Source organism: Phocoena phocoena, chromosome 2, assembly GCF_963924675.1.
Source record: "Phocoena phocoena chromosome 2, mPhoPho1.1, whole genome shotgun sequence".
Lineage (NCBI taxonomy): Eukaryota > Metazoa > Chordata > Mammalia > Artiodactyla > Phocoenidae > Phocoena > Phocoena phocoena.
The window spans coordinates 107,931,224-107,949,380 of NC_089220.1; the positions used below are offsets into that span (position 1 = coordinate 107,931,224).

Below are 18,157 nucleotides of genomic sequence, written 5' to 3' on the forward strand. Positions count from 1 at the left end.
CCCCCGCTCGCCACAACTAGAGAAAGCCCACCACGCGCAGCAATGAAGACCCAACACAGCCATAAATAAATAAATAAACAAACAAATGAATGAATGTTTGCTCCCTTTAGGTTTAAAAACAAAACAAAACAAATTGCAAGGGGCATGACACATTATGTAGCAATGATTCAGAGGCCCCAAACTTAAAAGGAACAAAACACAATTCTTTTGTTCTCTAGCTTAACAAAGTATCCCTGTACTCTTCTAGTGCTATGCCAGTTTCTATTCTATAAACAATGTCACTGATCCTGATTTTTGAAAGTTAATATTAAAGTCAATTAGAATACCTACACTTGCCACCATGGGTCTAAAGCTATCATCATGAATGTAAATCATTTTTAAAAATCCTTTTTACACCTCTCTCAATAATATGAATAATATTCTTCACAAAGACAACATATTATAAAACTAACCTTTTCAAAATAGGCATTATATAATCAAAGACCATTATACCATCGGTATCAATGTGTTTTAATGCTCATAAACATTTAGCTTCTTCTTAGATATTAACTTTAAAGCTATGCTTTTATCTAAATGGCAATCTAAAAGCCTTATTCTTGGTAGAAACTAAAGCTCTAGATGAAACTTGGATATTGCCAAGAGCTTAGCACCTGGGATAAATTATTTCAGCTTTTAGAAACAGAAATTAACTGTTAATGTTCACTAACTCCTGAAAATAGTTATTTTCTAGAACTTTATTCTCTAGAACTTTGACTCAGATGTCTGAAGTCTACACAAATTAGAGGGGAACATAAAGCTTAACAGCTATATTTTCCATTACTTCATTTATTTTTACATGACAAATTCTATAGTCATTGACCATATGTATTTTATTACGGTTTTTAAAAATCATCATTCCTCACAAATTATACCCATGATTTATTAAACCTGCCATAGCACACTTGCAGAGACAAATGCACTGGTACCTAAACAGTAGAAGAAAGCTAAACTGAAGCAGAGGGTGACAAATGATGTAAGTGTGCAAACATCTGAGATATGGCCAGAACAGAGGGCACACAGTCCAGAGCAGGGCTCCTCCTTCTCAGAAAGTGTACGCCAAGTACCCAATGAAGCTGGTGGTACACTCTGCTGTGTCTCACATGGCCAAATCACAATCCATCTGAGACTCCTAGGAAGAGCCCACACCACAAAAGTCACAGTGCTATACAGGAGAGCCCTGGCACATTGGTCAGGAAAAAATTACTTGCTTCTACTGTTAGCCCGAGGCTGTTTTACCATAAAGTAGATTAACTTAAGGGGGAAAAATTGCAGGCTGGTGTTATTTAGGGGCCCAAACTAACAAAAATAAATCCCCAGCTGCTCTATTTTAAGGATATCATTTTAGATTAACTCAGTATTAACACTACTTTAATAATCATCAACTATATTTCATTGCTACGAATACAGTAATCATGACATGGGAAAACAGCAATGGATTCCATACCTGAATTTCAAGTATCAAATATCAGTAACAATTTAGCCAGGTATAGTCCATATTAAGAACTTATAACACTTGTTTAGATACTAGTATTAAGATTCAATATAAACTGGAGGGAGGGGAGCAATGAAATGTTTTCAAGATAAAGTGCTTATAAGACTGAACTAAGACCTATACCTTTTTGGGGGGAGGAGGCGGTTTCTGTTGGAATGCCAATTTTACAGCTTCTGCTGCTGATTCAGGTTCTTTAATTATGCTTTTCTTTGAGTCTGCTTCTGATAGCACAACAAAAAAATGATGACATTTTTCACACTTCACAAAGCGGGTGGATGCTGTAAAAGGACAGAGAAAAATAATTCAAATAGTGTTTAACCTTAAAGACTCATTGAAATTGAAACCTACGTACTTGACAAAAATGCTTGTAGTTCACTCCACTAGCCACAACAAACAGCCTAGTTTATACCTAAAATAGATGATAAAGATGAGTTCAGTAAACTACACTTTGTTCACTTTAACTAGGTTCTTTCATTTTGTGATAGACTGCATCTAGAGAAAAGATCAGTTGAAATTATTTCGACTTCTCCATTCGCTAAAGTTTCTTTTTTTTGGCCGCACCACACTGCTTGCAGGATCTTAGTTCCCCAACCAAGGATTGAACCCGGGCCCTCGGCAGTCAAAGCGGGGAGTCAGGGACTTCCCTGGTGGTGTAGTGGCTAAGAATCCACCTGCCAGTGTAGGAAACACATGTTCGATCCCTGGTCCGGGAAGATTCCACATGCCGCGGAGCAATTAAGCCTGTGTGCCACAACTACTGAGCCTGCACTCTAGAGCCCGCAAGCCACAACTACTGAGCCCACACACCACAACTACTGAAGGCCGCGCACCTACAGCCCATGCTCCACGACAAGAGAAGCCACCGCGATGAGAAGCCTGCTCACCGCAACGAAGAGTAGCCCCCGCTCGCATGGTAGAGAATCCCATACAGACTATTAACAGATACAGAGCAAAAGGTACACAGGAATTAGTTACATGTTGGTAGGTCTAGGTATACATTTTCATGTTACCTTTGTGTAACCTAACTAGAGAGGTGAAAAGAATTTTTAAAACCATGGGAATCTCTGTCCTTTGGGAATATTATAACTACCTATCCATACATTACAAGAAAAACTGCACTGGCAAGCACACCTCAATCTTCACAAAATAATCTAAATTTTTTTTTAAATAGACAATTCCACATTTAAAAAATAAATTTAACTATTAATTCAGCCAATTTAATTCTTACGTGTCTGTTCTTAAACACAAGGCCAAACAAAAATACATTCTGGATAAATTCTAGCCACAAATTTTAAACTAGATTAGGGGTCATCTGTGTATTCCATTTATCAATCACCTAGTAAGTGCTTCCCTAAAAAAAAAGATCAAGCTATACCAAGTACCTTTGATTAACACAAGCCCAAACACGTTATCACCACCTCCCATCAGTGGGAAAGACAGTGGCTTTAGTTTAGGATAAGGCACCAGTAAACAGGGGAAGGATTAAAGGGCAGAGAAGCCGCTAATCTAGTTCAGGCTGTGTGACAGAAAAATCTGGCCTGAGAACACAAGAACAAAATATTTTTCTGAAGATACTAGGTGAAAGGGAAAGAGAAACACTGACAAATAACATTTGTCTCTGCTTACTGTTTGAAGGGTTGCTTAAATTCTACCTGAATACTTGCAATACAGTTTTACACTGAAACATGTTCAACATATACCCAAGTTCAAGGATTCGATTTTATTTATCAAAATGCTATTTCAGAAAAACAAACAAATAAACAAGCATTGTAATGCATATTTTTTACTCCTAAAAACAAGGGGCAAAATCTGACTTTGTTAAATTATCAGGGGATAAATAAACCTCCTTCCTTTAAATGATTACTAGAGGTATCCTATATTCCTTTATAAACAGAATACTGATTCCAGTAAACATGCTTGTATAATATACCCACGACAGAAGAAAGACTACCTTAGTAAAAACCTTTTTCAGGATATTTGCTTAAATGAAAGTTCTTCATGATTTTGAAAAAGTTTCAGGGTCAAACATAAAATCTCCAAACCACTGCAGGAAAGTTTATTCTTAACCTATGAGAAATGTAATTACAGTAAGCCTTCAGAAAGTATTATATACATAAAAATAAAAACTAAAGGCTCTACCCAAAAGCAAAACATGCACTATGACTCTGTTTAAATGAAGTATAGGAACAGGCAAAACCAATCTCTAGTGATGGAGGTCAAGGTAGTAGTTGCCTTGGGGAAAGAAAGGTTAGTGACTAGGAAAGAACAAGAGGGAGCCTTCTGGGGTGTGGGAATATTTGATATGTAAATCCATCAAACTGTACATTTAGAATCCATGCACTTTCTTTCCTTTTCTGTAAAGAAATTATATCTCAATTTTCTCTTAAGTTAAAATAAAAAAGAAATAAAGACCAAAAAACAGAAACAAACAAAAAAAAAACAACTAAAAGCCCTACCTTAAATAAAAGTAGGGATGCTATTCATGTCTGACAAGTTATTTTTTAAATGGGCAAGAAAAAACTAAATAATATATATCATTATAATCAAGAATCTTAGATATTATTTCAATTTCTGATGATTTTCTATACATTCATAATGGTATCTATAAAAATGGCATTTTATTTCTACAGTCAGTCAAGCAAGAGTAATACCACTATAAGAAAACATAAAAATCACTACAAATATACTTGTGAGATGAAATATGTACAGCAAGATCAATGAGCTAAGAACAGTTTCTACATTAAAAAAATGACAATGAAAGTTATATGAAATTCAAATTTCAGTGTCCATATACAAAATTTTATTGGAACATAGCCATCCTCACTGTTTTACATTGTCTATGGTTGCTTCTGCACTATAACAGCAAAGGAGAAAAGTCACAACAGAGACCATATGGCCCATAAAGTCTAAAATACTTAATATTTGGTCTTTATAGTAAAAGTTTGCTGACTCCTGCTATACAGCATTTAAAAGGAAAGGACTACCCACAGAATGAGAAAAAATATTTGCACATCACATATCTAGATAAGGGTCTAGTATTCAAAATACATAAAGACCTCTTATAGCTCAACAATAAAAAGATAACCCAACTTAAAAATGGACAAAAAATTTAGTCTTTTCTCCAAAGAAGATATACAAATGGTCAATAAGCACATGAAAAGATGCTTAACGTCTTTAGTCATTAGGGAAATGTAGATCACAACCATGATGAGATACCACTTCCCATCACTATGATGGCTATAATAAAAAAAGACATAAATGTTGAAGAGGATGTGGAGAAAATAGAACCCTTACACATTGTTAGTGGGGTTGTAAAATGGTTGTAAAGCTACTACCTCTGTAGCAGTTCCTTAAAAAGCTAAACAAAGTTAACATTTCACCCAGCAATTCCATTCCTAAGCATATACCCAAGAGAAGCAAAAACGTAAGTACACACAAAAACTTGTAAACAAATGTTCACAGTAGCATTATTCATTCATAATGTCCAACAAGCAGAAACAACTCTCAAATGTCCATCAACTGATGAATGGATAAACAATGGAAATACTATTCAGCCATAAAAAGCAATGAAGTACTGATACATAATACAACACTGATCAACCGTGAAAACATGCTAAGTAAAAAAAGCCAGATATAAAAAGTCACATAATGTATAATTCTATTTATATGAAATATCCAGAATAGACATATCTATAGAGACCACAAGTAGGTTAATGGTTGCCAAGGCTGGGAGGGGAAGGGGTGGAAAGTGACTGCTAAGGGTTATGGGGTTTCTTTTGGGGGTGATATAAATATTCAGGAATTAGATACTGGTAATGACTGTACAACTTCATGGATATACTAAAAATTCCTGAAATGTATACTTTAAAAGGGTGAATTGTATGGTATGTGAATAATAATAGCTCAATAAAAAATTAAAATTTAAAAGAAAGAACTTGTATGTATCAACACACAAAGCTCTCAAAACACTGCTGAGTTGGGAAAAAAAACAATTTGCAAAAACATGAACAATATGAAACCATTTATGCTTTTTAAAAGTTATGTGTTCAATGAAGACATATTACAGAAATATATCTTTAGCATTATCTATAATGCTCTACTTTTTTTTTTACAAAGGGAGATATACATATGTATTCCTCGGGTAATTAAAAATAATTTAAAATGACAAAAAAAGTAGACAATTACTTAAACAGGCCATTCACAAAAGAATTACAAGTGACTAAAAAGCACATAAAAGAACAAAAACAAACAAAAAGCACATAAAAATATGTTTATGAACTAATAACTAATAAATGCAGATTCAAACAAAATGAATAACCCACGTTCAAACAACATTCTTTAGAACCAGGATGATCCAATTTTCAGTGAGTAGACACAGAAGATCCTCAGCATTCAAAAGGGATGCATTCTGGAGAGACTTTTATTATGGGCCAGCAAAACCAAGGAAGAGGGCCTCACTGCTGGGGCTTCTTTCTTCTATGCAGTACAGCGCCAGAGGAAAGGGACAGTGTCATGCTCATCTGTGTATTTCCTGGGCCTAGCAGTGTCTGACTCAACAGATGCTTTGTAAGAATGTACTCTTGTTTTACTCTTTTCTTCCACATTCTCTACTCCCACATCTCCCTCCCTAATTATAATTCCCAAAGGAAACAGCCTTGAGTTGATTAGTATAGTGTTTTTTATCTAGATAATCTCTAGGGGAGGTGGGAATCTGTATGTTAACAATCACCTTCAGTGATTAATACAACCTGGAAAGTTATGAGAACACTGTATAAAAAGAAAAATTTAATCTCAAGAGGAGCTAGTTTATCCCTAAAGAATTCCAGTTGGTACAAAGGACAGGAACTTCTGAACAGGAAAGGAATTTCTGAATAAGATATCTTCACTGCTCTATAACCTTGGATGAATTACTTAAACTTAATTTTAGCTACTTCATTTATAAAAATGAGGATATTCCCTGTTTTGACAAAAATAAGATTGTGAGAATAAAATTATACAGACTGACATTTATTAAATGTTAGTTTCTTTCCTTTTCTATTCTAGGAAATTATTTTTAGAGTAGAATTATAGGTCTATAAAGGTTGAAATCTTTCTTTGGGGAAAAAAAATGGAAATTTTCTTGATTAAAACATGTAATATGACACTGCCAGTATGAATTGAGCAATCCTCAGACATTTTGGAATTTTACTATATGACACCAATGTGTTAAAAGTAAATGTTATTTAGAAGTTATATCATCCAATTCTACCACTTTCATTTTATGTTGCAATCCAAATTAATTTTCATTCATACTGATTCTTCTCTTTGATCTCTTACTGGGCAAAGCCACAAAGAGAACCTCATATAGAATGGTACCACTTTAAAGGTCTTTCCAAAATTGTAAAGATATGCTACATGTAATACATTTTCATATAGTGGACAATTAATATTAATGATAGATGTGAAAATGTAACTGAAGTCTCAATATTTGAGTTAGAATATAGAGAATCCTCTCTAGTTAATCATCAGAAACTGAAACTTCTGCCAAGCCTGACCATCAATCTTTTCACAATTGGATAGTATAGCAGGTACCACGGTAGTGCAAAGTAATTTACTCTTGAGTCATTACCATCAACTCTAATCATGTAGGAAATGATTTATCTGATTCATTAAATAAAATATCAGCAGTAGCATCTCTGCATTTCAGAGATAGTTACTGACACTAACAGCAAAAATAGGACTATTGATGTCTTCCTTCTCTTAGTGTCTGAATCACTAATAATTATCAGACACTTCCTAGAACTGAGGACTTAGCACCTCTGGTAAGTACTCAGAGAGGGAAAATACCTTAATATTTGAATAACTGACAATCTCCAGCTATATGAGATGCTTAATAGGTATTTGAAGAACAAATACAGAATAAATAAGCCTTGCTTCTTCTACAGCTTAATGGTTACATACATGAAAACCCACGAAATCCAAATTTAAAATAAACACATGTAAGCAAAATAAAGAAGCAAAGAGGGCTTCCCTGGTGGCGCAGTGGTTGAGAGTCTGCCTGCCGATGCAGGGGACACGGGTTCGTGCCCCGGTCCAGGAGGATCCCACATGCCGCAGAGCGGCTGGGCCCGTGAGCCATGGCCGCTGAGCCTGCGTGCCCAGAGCAGGAGAGGCCACAACAGTGAGAGGCCCATGTACGGCAAAAAAAAAAAAAAAGAAGCAAAGAGTTTTCTTAAATTACCTTACACCACAGTGCAAAGCATTACTAGTCCAGGAGATTTTTAGTATCTGGTGAACGTAAAAGACTAACGTTAAGTTCAGGAAGAAAATAATTCTAGTTTATATAATGTATGTATTTATAATGTATATGTTTATACAATGTATATAATGCAAGTAACGACTTACAGAAAAGGCAGGGAAAAAGAAGAACAATAGAAGAATACTTACACACAAAGGTCTCTACGTGTGTGCACAAGTCACCACATTTAGGACAGCGAAGCTGGTTTCCACCTTTCCCAGAATTCCCAGAGCCTGACTTCTTACTGCTTCCCTCACTTGCTGATTTCTAATGTTTGTGGAAGAAAAAAAAAAAAGAAAGTCAATTATTACTTTCAGGCAACCACCATGTAACTTAAGTATAAGCAATATTGTTTGTAATCTTATAATTTTTACAATTTTTAGAATGGAATTATTAGTATAATTTATATCTCTATTATCACTGGTGTAAAAACAATAAAATCAGTTCTAGTAAACACATATATTTACTGCATTCCTTCTTTACATGGTATGTGCCAGCATGTATAATTAGCTTTTCTGCAATGACAATCAATAAACACTATGGGAAAAAAAATCAATAAGCACTAGTAAATTAAAAAAAGTTACTATAGGTAAAAAACTACATTTCAATGAAATTGAATCAGGAGTTATTATCTTGGCAAGTAGTGACTCAACTTTCTTGAATCTAACTTTTATCATCTCTAAAATGGGGATAATTTCACCTACTTTAGAGGGTCATTGTTAGGATTAAGTGTGGATATGAAAGCACCTAGCATTTTGTCTCACATATATTAATAATTCAAGTGTTGTCAAATTCACATAATAAAAAAGAAATGGTAACTCACTGACCTAATACAATCACCAATCATCTACTTGCTAGCTACAGAGTAGCCTAACATTAAGTCATACAGATATCTAAGATTTTGAGGTAGAGGATGAAGTAAGGTTTATACTATCATGAGTTGTAAGAACTGTGTGGAAGCAGAAAATGATGGTTATTCCCAATCCAACCAACCATGAGACTGACTACATAGATTATTTTTTTTATTGGAGTATAATTCCTTTAGAATGTTGTGTTAGTTTCTGCTGTACAATGAAATGAATCAGCTATATATATACATATACCCCCTCCCTCTTGGACCTCCCTCCCACCCTCCTCCATCTCACCCATCTAGGTGGTCACAGAACACTGAGCTGAGCTTCCTGTGCTTTACAGAATGTTCCCACTAGCTATCTATTTTATGCATAGTAGTGTATATATGTCAATCCTAATCTCCCAATTCGTCCCTCCCTCCTCTTCCCTGCCTGTGTCCACATGTCCGTTCTCTACGCCTTAATGAAGCTTCTTTACTGCTTTGGGGTGTTAGAAATTTTAACTACTGCTTACTAAGTGCAATGCTTATCAAACTATTTTATGGCTCAGACTGATAACACAAAATAAAAATATGTAGGGACTTCCCTGGTGGCACAGTGGTTAGAATCCGCCTGCCAACGCAGGGGACACGGGTTCAATCCCTGGTCCAGGAAGATCCCACATGCCGTGGAGCAACTAAGCCCGTGTGCCACAAGTAGAGATGCACTCTAGAGCCCAACTACTGAGCTCACAAGCCACAACTACTTAAGCCCGTACAACTAGTGCCTGTGCTCCGCAACCAGAGAAGCCACCGCAGTGAGAAGCTCACGCACCGCAAACAAAAGTAGCCCCCACTTGCTGCAACTAGACAAAGCCCGCACGCAGCAACAAAGACCCAATGCAGCCAAAAAATAAATAAGTAAATAAATTAATTTTTTAAAAAAATATGTAAAATTCTTCAGATCATTTTATATATTTCACATTTCCTATAGAAAACACACAAACCAATGAAATACAGAGTAGTATTATTATATTTAATTGTTTAAATGAGGGAACTCAAATATGTGTATAGATGCCAATAAAGATAAAATACCTTATTTCCATCTCCAGAGCCATCTTTACTCATCCCATCTTTTGAAGCAAAGTATGCTGGTGTTTCTGTAAAGGCTCTAAAAGGAGCTCTTCGTAGAAGCTGAGTTTCAAAGGTCCCAAGCCTTCCTAAAACTGGTATATGAATGCGACCACAAGAAATACCTGAAAATACAATGAAATTTAGTCTACACATCAAATATTAACACACCTTCAATAAGTCCCCTGGGGATAAAAATCCCTCAAGCATAAAGGAGGTTGAAAAAGCTATTGTCTTCACAGCAGTAGTACAAACTGGTGACACCATCTTCAAAAACTGGCCCGACCTGTGCTTTGGAAGTAAGGAAAGACCACCCAGGTCATAACAATAAATGGCTCTTTCAAAGTGTGAAAAATAAGTAGTTCAACATCTGCCTCACCTGTAGGGGAAAAAGGCCATTTATGTCCTATATTCTTATACTTCTTATATTATTTCTACCAATGAGAATAAACAATTGACATGAACTCATCTGTCTCTTTGGTTATATGGGGGTAATACCTGCAACAATGGCAACAAATTTCAAATGTTCTTTAAAAAGTTATGTGCTGGGCTTCCCTGGTGGCGCAGTGGTTGAGAGTCCGCCTGCCGATGCAGGGGACACGGGTTCGTGCCCCGGTCCAGGAGGATCCCGGATGCCGCGGAGCGGCTGCGCCCGTGAGCCATGGCCGCTGAGCCTGCGCCTCCGGAGCCTGTGCTCCTCAACGGGAGAGGCCACAACAGTGAGAGGCCCGCGTACCGCAAAAAAAAAAAAAAAAAAAAAAGTTATGTGCTATTCATTAAATCATGTTTTAATAAAATATTTCAATCCTATAGAAAAGAGAAATATATTTCAATAAAAAAATATTGTGTAACCACCATCCAGCTTTCAAACATTTTAACCTTTTGCCATATTTGAAGTTAAAATTCTTAGAAAGACATAGGTTAATCACTGACTTATTTGGCAAACTTTTTCTGTAAAAGATGAGGATAGTAAGTATTTTCAGCTTTGTGGGCCATGTATGTAGTCTCAATCTCATTAATTCTCCCTGTAACATGAAAGCAAGTGTAAACAATATGCAAACACATGGGTGTGGCTGGATTTGTTCCATGGGGCCACTGTTTGCTGACTCCTGCTTTTTTCCATATAAATACAAAACAGGCCTCCGAATAAATTATAGTCAATGGCAAAAGAGCCATACTCCCATAAGGCAGCATTTCCCAATTTGGTCTTTAAAAGACTGTTCCCTACACAAGAAAACTGAATGGTCATACAATAGGTTAAACAAAATTCCATAGACTTCAGTACACTAGAGCTATTCAGAATCTTGCATAAGCTATAATGTACATTAATGAACCCCCAAAAAGGAAGTTTCCCAGCAGAGTGCTATTAGGAGGTAATAAACAACCAAGGGGTTAACACTTAGATAAATTTAAGAAACTGATTTTCCCTCCCTCATTTTATTCCCTGCAAAATTCACAACTCAGGACTTAAATTTTCATTCCCACACCTGTTAGGGCTTTTAAAAGATCATGCACACATGTATATATTGTATCCAAATGCAAAAACTGGTTTAAAATTATGTAGGGCTTCCCTGGTGGCGCAGTGGTTGAGAGTCCGCCTGCCGATGCAGGGGACGTGGGTTTGTGCCCCGGTCTGGGAAGATCCCACAAGCCGCAGAGCGGCTGGGCCCGTGAGCCATGGCCGCTGAGCCTGCGAGTCCGAAGCCTGTGCTCCGCAAAGGGAGAGGCCACAACAGTGAGAGGCCCGCGTACCGCAAAAAAAAAAATTATGTACGTCAAACAATTCAAAACCAATTGCTTAATTATATAACTGTTTTTTTAACGACTCCCATTTTCCAACACAATTTTGTACACTGTTAGAACTAGTTTCTTTACTGTTAGAACTAGTTTCTTTACTTATCACCATAGGCCATCTCCAGTTCCACGAAGTACAAAAATGAACCCACCAAACTACTCAGGAAAGATACAAGTAAGAGGAAACAAATTTTCTCATTTCTATATAAATTCATAAAGAACACCAAAAAAGGATTATGACACGCCAGTCCCTAACCCAAAGAGTGTAAAATTTTGCTTAACACTATTAAGCTTGACTATTAATAAGGAAAAAAAAAAACCAACTACATTTGATGTTTTCCTTCTAAGAAACATCTTCAAAAGACATTTCAAATTTTCTCTGTAACATTTCCATTTTTTGCAGTAAATTATGTTAGCTATTACTCTCTCATTAGAATGAGATCTAAGGTAGTTTATGAAATTTAAGCTAAACATTAATGTTTTTCCAAGGACATAATATGATTTAAAGACTATGTCAATCTAAAAAGCAAGTCTAGAAAAAGTCATGGAGGAGAGGGATAGATGAAATCAAGAATGCAGAAAGTTGAATGCACCTTGACGCTGGGTGACAGGTATTTTGGGGTTCAGTGTTCTATTTTGTGTGTGCTTGAAAACATCCATTATAAGTTAATATGAAAGGTAGCATAATACAATAATTTATTATAATCTATGTAACAAGGGTAACTTTTTTATTGAACCTTTATGATGTATTCACAAAGAAAACTACAATTGTAACAAGCTTTATGTGAGGCTATTTGTACTTGGATGTTTAGAACAAAACTTAGCCCTGAAGTATCAGATAGAGTGTATTATTTCCCACTTACAATACATCTTTTAAAATAGTATTTAACAATTTACAATATCTAGTATTATTAGAAAATAAGCTGAAAGGAAATTATCTTTGGCAATTTAAGAGAGATAAAAATTATGAACATGATCCTTTTAAAATCTACTTGAATAGAAAGAAAAAGTGTCCTTCACCTTAAATAATTTATCAAGTAACATATGAAACCAATGCAACCATACAGTCACCACAGAAAATACTATCTGAGAAACATGTTCATATCATTTAAAAATCTAAATTTAAGAATTTCTTTGCTGGCCCTGATGGTATGGTACTGGAGAGCTGTTTTAATATTCTACTGATATAATCTAAGGGCTACACCAACAAGATGCTGTAAATACTAAACCTCTGGGTCTCAAACTTGGGCATGCATTAGAATCACCTGGAGAACTTGTTAAAACACAGGCTGGAGGGGATTCTCCCTGGTTCTGATTCAGAAGGTATGAGGTGGGACCCAAGAATGCATTTCTAACAAGTTCCCAGATGATGCTGATGCTGCTGGTTTGAGGACCCCACTTTTTAAAACCACTGTACAAAACAATTTAAATGATCAGTCATTCACCAATCATATAAAATCCTCACAGAAATTATGGCAGCAACCCAATCAGTTTTTAACCCATTTTTGTGCCCTCTGGCAGTCTGGTGAAGCCTATTCAGAATGTTTTTAAATGTACAGAATAAAATACATAACAAAGGAAACCAATTATCCTCAAGTAGTTATCAAAATATTTTTTAAATATTCTTTTTTTTAACATCTTTATTGGAGTATAATTGCTTTACAATGGTGTGTTAGTTTCTGCTTTATAACAAAGTGAATCAGTTATACATATACATATGTCCCGTTATCTCTTCCCTCTTGCGTTTCCCTCCCTCCCAACCCTCTAGATGGTCACAAAGCACGAGCTGATCTCCCTGTGCTGTGTGGCTGCTTCCCACTAGCTATCTATTTTACATTTGGTAGTGTATATATGACCATGCCACTCTCTCACTTTGTCCCAGCTTACCCTTCCCTCTCCCCATATCAAGTCCATTCCCTAGTAGGTCTGTGTCTTTATTCCCGTCTTGCCCCTAGGTTCTTCATGACCACTTTTTTTTTTTTAGATTCCATATATGTGTTAGCATACGCTATTTGTTTTTCTCTTTAAAAATATTCTTCTTAACTAACAAAATTAAATAAGATCTAACAGCTTTTAATGTAACTACCATGATTTCAAAGTAGTGGAAAGTATAAACAATATTTTGAAATACCAGTAATGTAATGTGATATGAAAATATCTGTGATTTTGATTGGTGACAAATCCACAGGTATTGCTAATACTACTGTGGTTTGCTGACTACATTCGTAATTGAAGGAAATGCTATATTTCACTCAGATTAGTGAAAATAAAGTTCAAAGAACCTCTGAATTCTATCCCTGGGCCCTTTGGAAGCCTGTGAACCCAGGTGAAAAACCCCTAAAAGCCAAAAAGGGAAGCATTTATGGGAAGTATATTTCGAAAGAGTACTTGGCAGCAATGACAGAAGACAGTCAAGTTAAACCCCTTACAAAACTTCTGTCATAAGGATAAAGCTTTGAGTTTCAGAGCAGTTTTTTTTTAAAATATATATTAGAATAAGGTACAATGATGTTAGGGCTATTAAGAACTTGGAGGGTAATTTATTCAATTTCTAAATACTTGACTTCCTATATTCAATCTTGAACTAAGCATTCTCCAAAAACATACAAATGATTCAGCTTGAAAGATTAACCGATCTTTAATTTGCATTTTAGAAATAGAGTAAAAGAATTAATTAAAATTTAAAACTATATTTGTAGTGACAATATTTTAAGTGTATAACAACTGATGAAATGGCAAATTAAGTTAAATGCTCTCTTGAACACCAGTCCTCTAACCTCCAACACAAATTGGAAACAAAATTCAACAAAAACTCGCAAACAATGCTGGCAACTTAGTAGATGCTTATTGCTTTTAATAATCTCAAATTTTTATTTTATGCCCAAGTTATTACTTCAGGAATACTGAATACTTCTTAATAAAGAAAAATAACATCACTCCTATGATAGCTTTCCTCAAGTTTAAAAACGTTTGATAGGTTTTCACTAAAGCTACTAGTCTGCTGGTCTGAAGATGAACATGCCCAAGAAAAGAGAAATGTTGATTAGGAAATAGTGTGCTATTCTAGAAATAAAGATGCTCTATCATTTACTCACTTTGTCATATTAATTTGTATTGGATTTAACTACAAGAGGGGGGGGGAGAGAGAGAGAGAGAGAGAGAGAGAGAGAGAGAGAGAATTAAAATCTAGCTAAAAAAATTATGGATGCCCACCAACATGTTTGAGCATCTTCAAATCTTCATTTACACCCTCATGAGGTGACACCCTTTCAATGGACAAGAACAGAAAGCATCCAGAAATCGAGGGATTTACACAGGATCACACAATTCTCACAGCCAAATTCAAACCAAGTACTGTCACTCAGAATTTTTTAAATGGAATCAAACATTTCTGAATGCATATATTTAGAATGCAAACTGACTGTTATATATGCAAAGTACATTTGAAAAAATATACATCAATATTGAAAACACCAGCAATTCAAGTAGAAAAAATATTTTAAAATTTTACTTTACTATAGGTTTCATATTCAAAGAGAATACTGAAGAAAAACACATTAAATTGGATACACATAGCCCAACAGGAAAAGAAAACAGATCCAGTGTCTAGTATGACAATTTATCAAATTAATTTTTCAAACTACAGTTTAAAACTTTTAAAGTCTAACATGACAGATAAACCAATAGAAATAGAGAATAGCGCTGTACTTCAGAGGAGCTCTGAAATCTCCCCTTTTATTCTTAATTCATTATACAAATTTCCTGTTAGAAGACTATATTGATGAAACTATTTTTATTTGTTTAAATTATGTTGCTGAAATTCTTAACTCTGTACATAAGAATAATAAACTAGCTAAAGTTCAATTGTGATTTTTCTATCTTTCACCTCTCTTCCTCTTTCCAAGAATTCTAAATAAAAATAACCCTCTTCAAGGTTTTTCAGGCCTTAAAAAAATACATCTTTATATTCTTGTAGACTTATGTATACTTTTAGAGTTTCTACCATGGAAAACAAACATTTTATGTAAATCCATGTGAAAACCATGTGCTGTTTCATTGTCATATAAAAATATTAAATTCTATAATGATATTGGGTAATGTCTCATACTTTAGGTTTAATTTACTCCTTTACTGTGAAAATTATAGTTTGGTATTTCTGAAAACCTCTAGTAAACTTGTATTAACTGAGAAACAAATAGATAATTCCTAAATAAGTCATTAGCTTTTGCTGATTTACCTAATGATAGATTTAATTTTGAAAGATGTTGTTTTGAAAACAAAAATAAACAAATAGCTGCACACTTCCTATAACTCATAGTTTTCAGGGACAATTGATAGAGACAAAGAATGTTGTCAAAGAAGCCCTCCCTGTCCAAGGAGAACACATACCTTATACAGGCCCAGAAACAATATTATTCTTTGTCTATTCCTCTAAACTCGAAGATGAGGACTTATTCACCCTTCCATCTCCAGCACCAAAGCAGGGCCTGACACATAGCAGGCCCTCAACAAATTTGTCAAATAAATGAATTTAAATATCTGTCACTTTCGAGTGTTTGCAACTCATATTCCTGGAATAGGGATGTCTACTTGTTCAGGATTAACAATGTTCTGGGACTAAATTCACTCCTTTACATTTATGTACCATTTTACAAAATGCTTCTGCCCACACAATTGAATCCCTCTGTGAAATAAACTGTCGGAAAATAAATATTTAGTAAACTGTAAGAATTTTACAATGAAGCTAAAAATTCGGAAAAGGGAGCTTTTTCTAATCCAAAGATCATAAACTGATAATCCAAAACAAAACGAATCTGTCTAGAAGTTAGTGATTATAACAGGATCTAGACTCTTTGCTATTCATAGATTTAGGGAAGAGAAAAATGGTTTCTTTTCCGGAATCTCTTGGCTGGGGTTGCCACTCTTTCACAGCTCCTGATAAACAGAAAGGAAAGGTAAACAAGCGCCACCCTTAAAAAACTACTTGGGGCTGTCAAGTTAGGAAATCCGGCAAACGACTGACTCCTTGAGACACCTAAGCCCTTCAGAAACAATTTCTGCGGGAATTTCCATCTCCCCGGGAGCTTTGCTGCGGCCCCCGAAAAGTAGTGCGAGTCAGCTTTACGTCCCGGTGTGAGCGGCCGCACAACGACTGTGACACCGCGGCCCCCGCGCGGCCTGCGCCCGGGACGGCCCGCTCGGCGCCCCGCGGCCCCGGGGGGACCCCAACAGGGGCGGCTCCTCATCCGGGCCCTTCCCGCGGCCCGCGACAGGCCCGAGGGGAACCCGGCCGGGCTCCAGAAGAGGAACCGCAGCCAGGGGAGGCGGCAGTCACCTGCGGAGTGGGGTCTGGGGACACTTTTTAACCAACGGAGCACCGCGTGCCTCTTTCAGGGTTTCTGCGAAGCGACCACATTCTGGCCCCAAAGTCAGAGGGCCTGAAAGCGGGAGGGTGGGGGAGCCAGAGGGTTTCACTTCAAATGTGAGAACCAGCTGCTCCAGAGGTTGGCAGAGACCCATGCCACGGAGAAAGGGGGGGTTGCCAGGCGAAGCGCCGAGCACCTCCTCACATCCTCGGGGTGGGGGAGGCCTCTCGCCCTCCCCGGGGTCCCCGCCGCCGCCGACCGGGCCACTGCTGGGTCAAGAGCTCAGGTGCGGGACTACTTCGTTACCTCTTGGCGCGGAGGCGAACGAGGAGCTGATGAGCCGCGCGGCTGTGGCGCCGCAAGTACAAGCGCCGCAGCCCGACATCTCCGCGGGGCCTAGGCTGGGGCTTCGCCCCCTGCCGCCCTCCGGGTCTCAGCAGCCGACTGCTACTCGCGGGGTTCCCTGGCTTGGCTCCGAACTCTCCTGTCGATTCTAGGCCCACTGCAGATATCACCCGCCTGGGAGCAATGCCTTCACACTTTTCGTGCCCCACTGCCGTCTACTGAATAGACACCTAACATGCCCCCCCCTCCACGTTCTCCTCCCCCTGCACCCTCCCCTCCTATCGGGCCCAGGGGGGCTTGCGCGCGCCTGCGTCCTAGGCCTAGGGAGGGGGCGTGGGCACGAGCCGCGCGTGCGTGAGACACAAACGTAGGCGAGGGGAAGGGGGCGGTGACCTGGGCGCCAATGAGCACGCTACGGCAGAAGGCCGATTTACCCCCGCCCCCACCAAATGAAGAACTACAAGTCCCGACCCACAATTCTTCCGGAAAGTCCCTTTATCCTAGCGTTGAAAAGTTTGCGATTGTAGCGGAGAGATGCATGCCGGGAGTTGTAGTTCCAGCTCGTAACAGTAAACTGGTCATTTTCTACTGGTGTCTGGGAAGGTCAAAGTGAAACCCGTGGCTTATCCGGTCGCAGGAGGAGTCTTGAAAGCCGCCGATTATATAAGAATCGATAAGTTCCTCCCCTCGGGGGTCCCCCATCCTGTGTTCCTTATCTTTTCCTTATCTTTGGTTTCCTGATTTGCGACATGGAAGTGGCGGTATTTTTTACTAAGTTCCTCAAGCAACAGCTGTTGGATGACAGCTCTCTTTCCTTGTTTTTTCAAGCCTAGTGGTGATGACTCTTCAGGTCGTTGCTAGTCCCTGGGTGCTTTACAATCCTT

The 18,157-nt window shown here is 37.5% G+C and overlaps 1 protein-coding gene across 1 annotated transcript in view; it reads right to left on the reverse strand.

Annotated features, from left to right (window-relative positions):
- The window catches only part of CLPX (caseinolytic mitochondrial matrix peptidase chaperone subunit X), a 35,038-nt gene extending 17,725 nt beyond the window's left edge, over positions 1 to 17,313 (reverse strand). The window contains exons 1-4 of the mRNA XM_065872525.1: positions 17,235 to 17,313; positions 9,733 to 9,893; positions 7,958 to 8,075; positions 1,655 to 1,809 (exon numbers count right to left, since the gene is read on the reverse strand). Coding sequence (XP_065728597.1) covers positions 1,655 to 1,809; positions 7,958 to 8,075; positions 9,733 to 9,893; positions 17,235 to 17,313 — 513 coding nt within the window. The remainder of the gene's footprint in view (positions 1 to 1,654; positions 1,810 to 7,957; positions 8,076 to 9,732; positions 9,894 to 17,234) is intronic.
- Between the last annotated feature and the right edge of the window lie 844 nt (positions 17,314 to 18,157).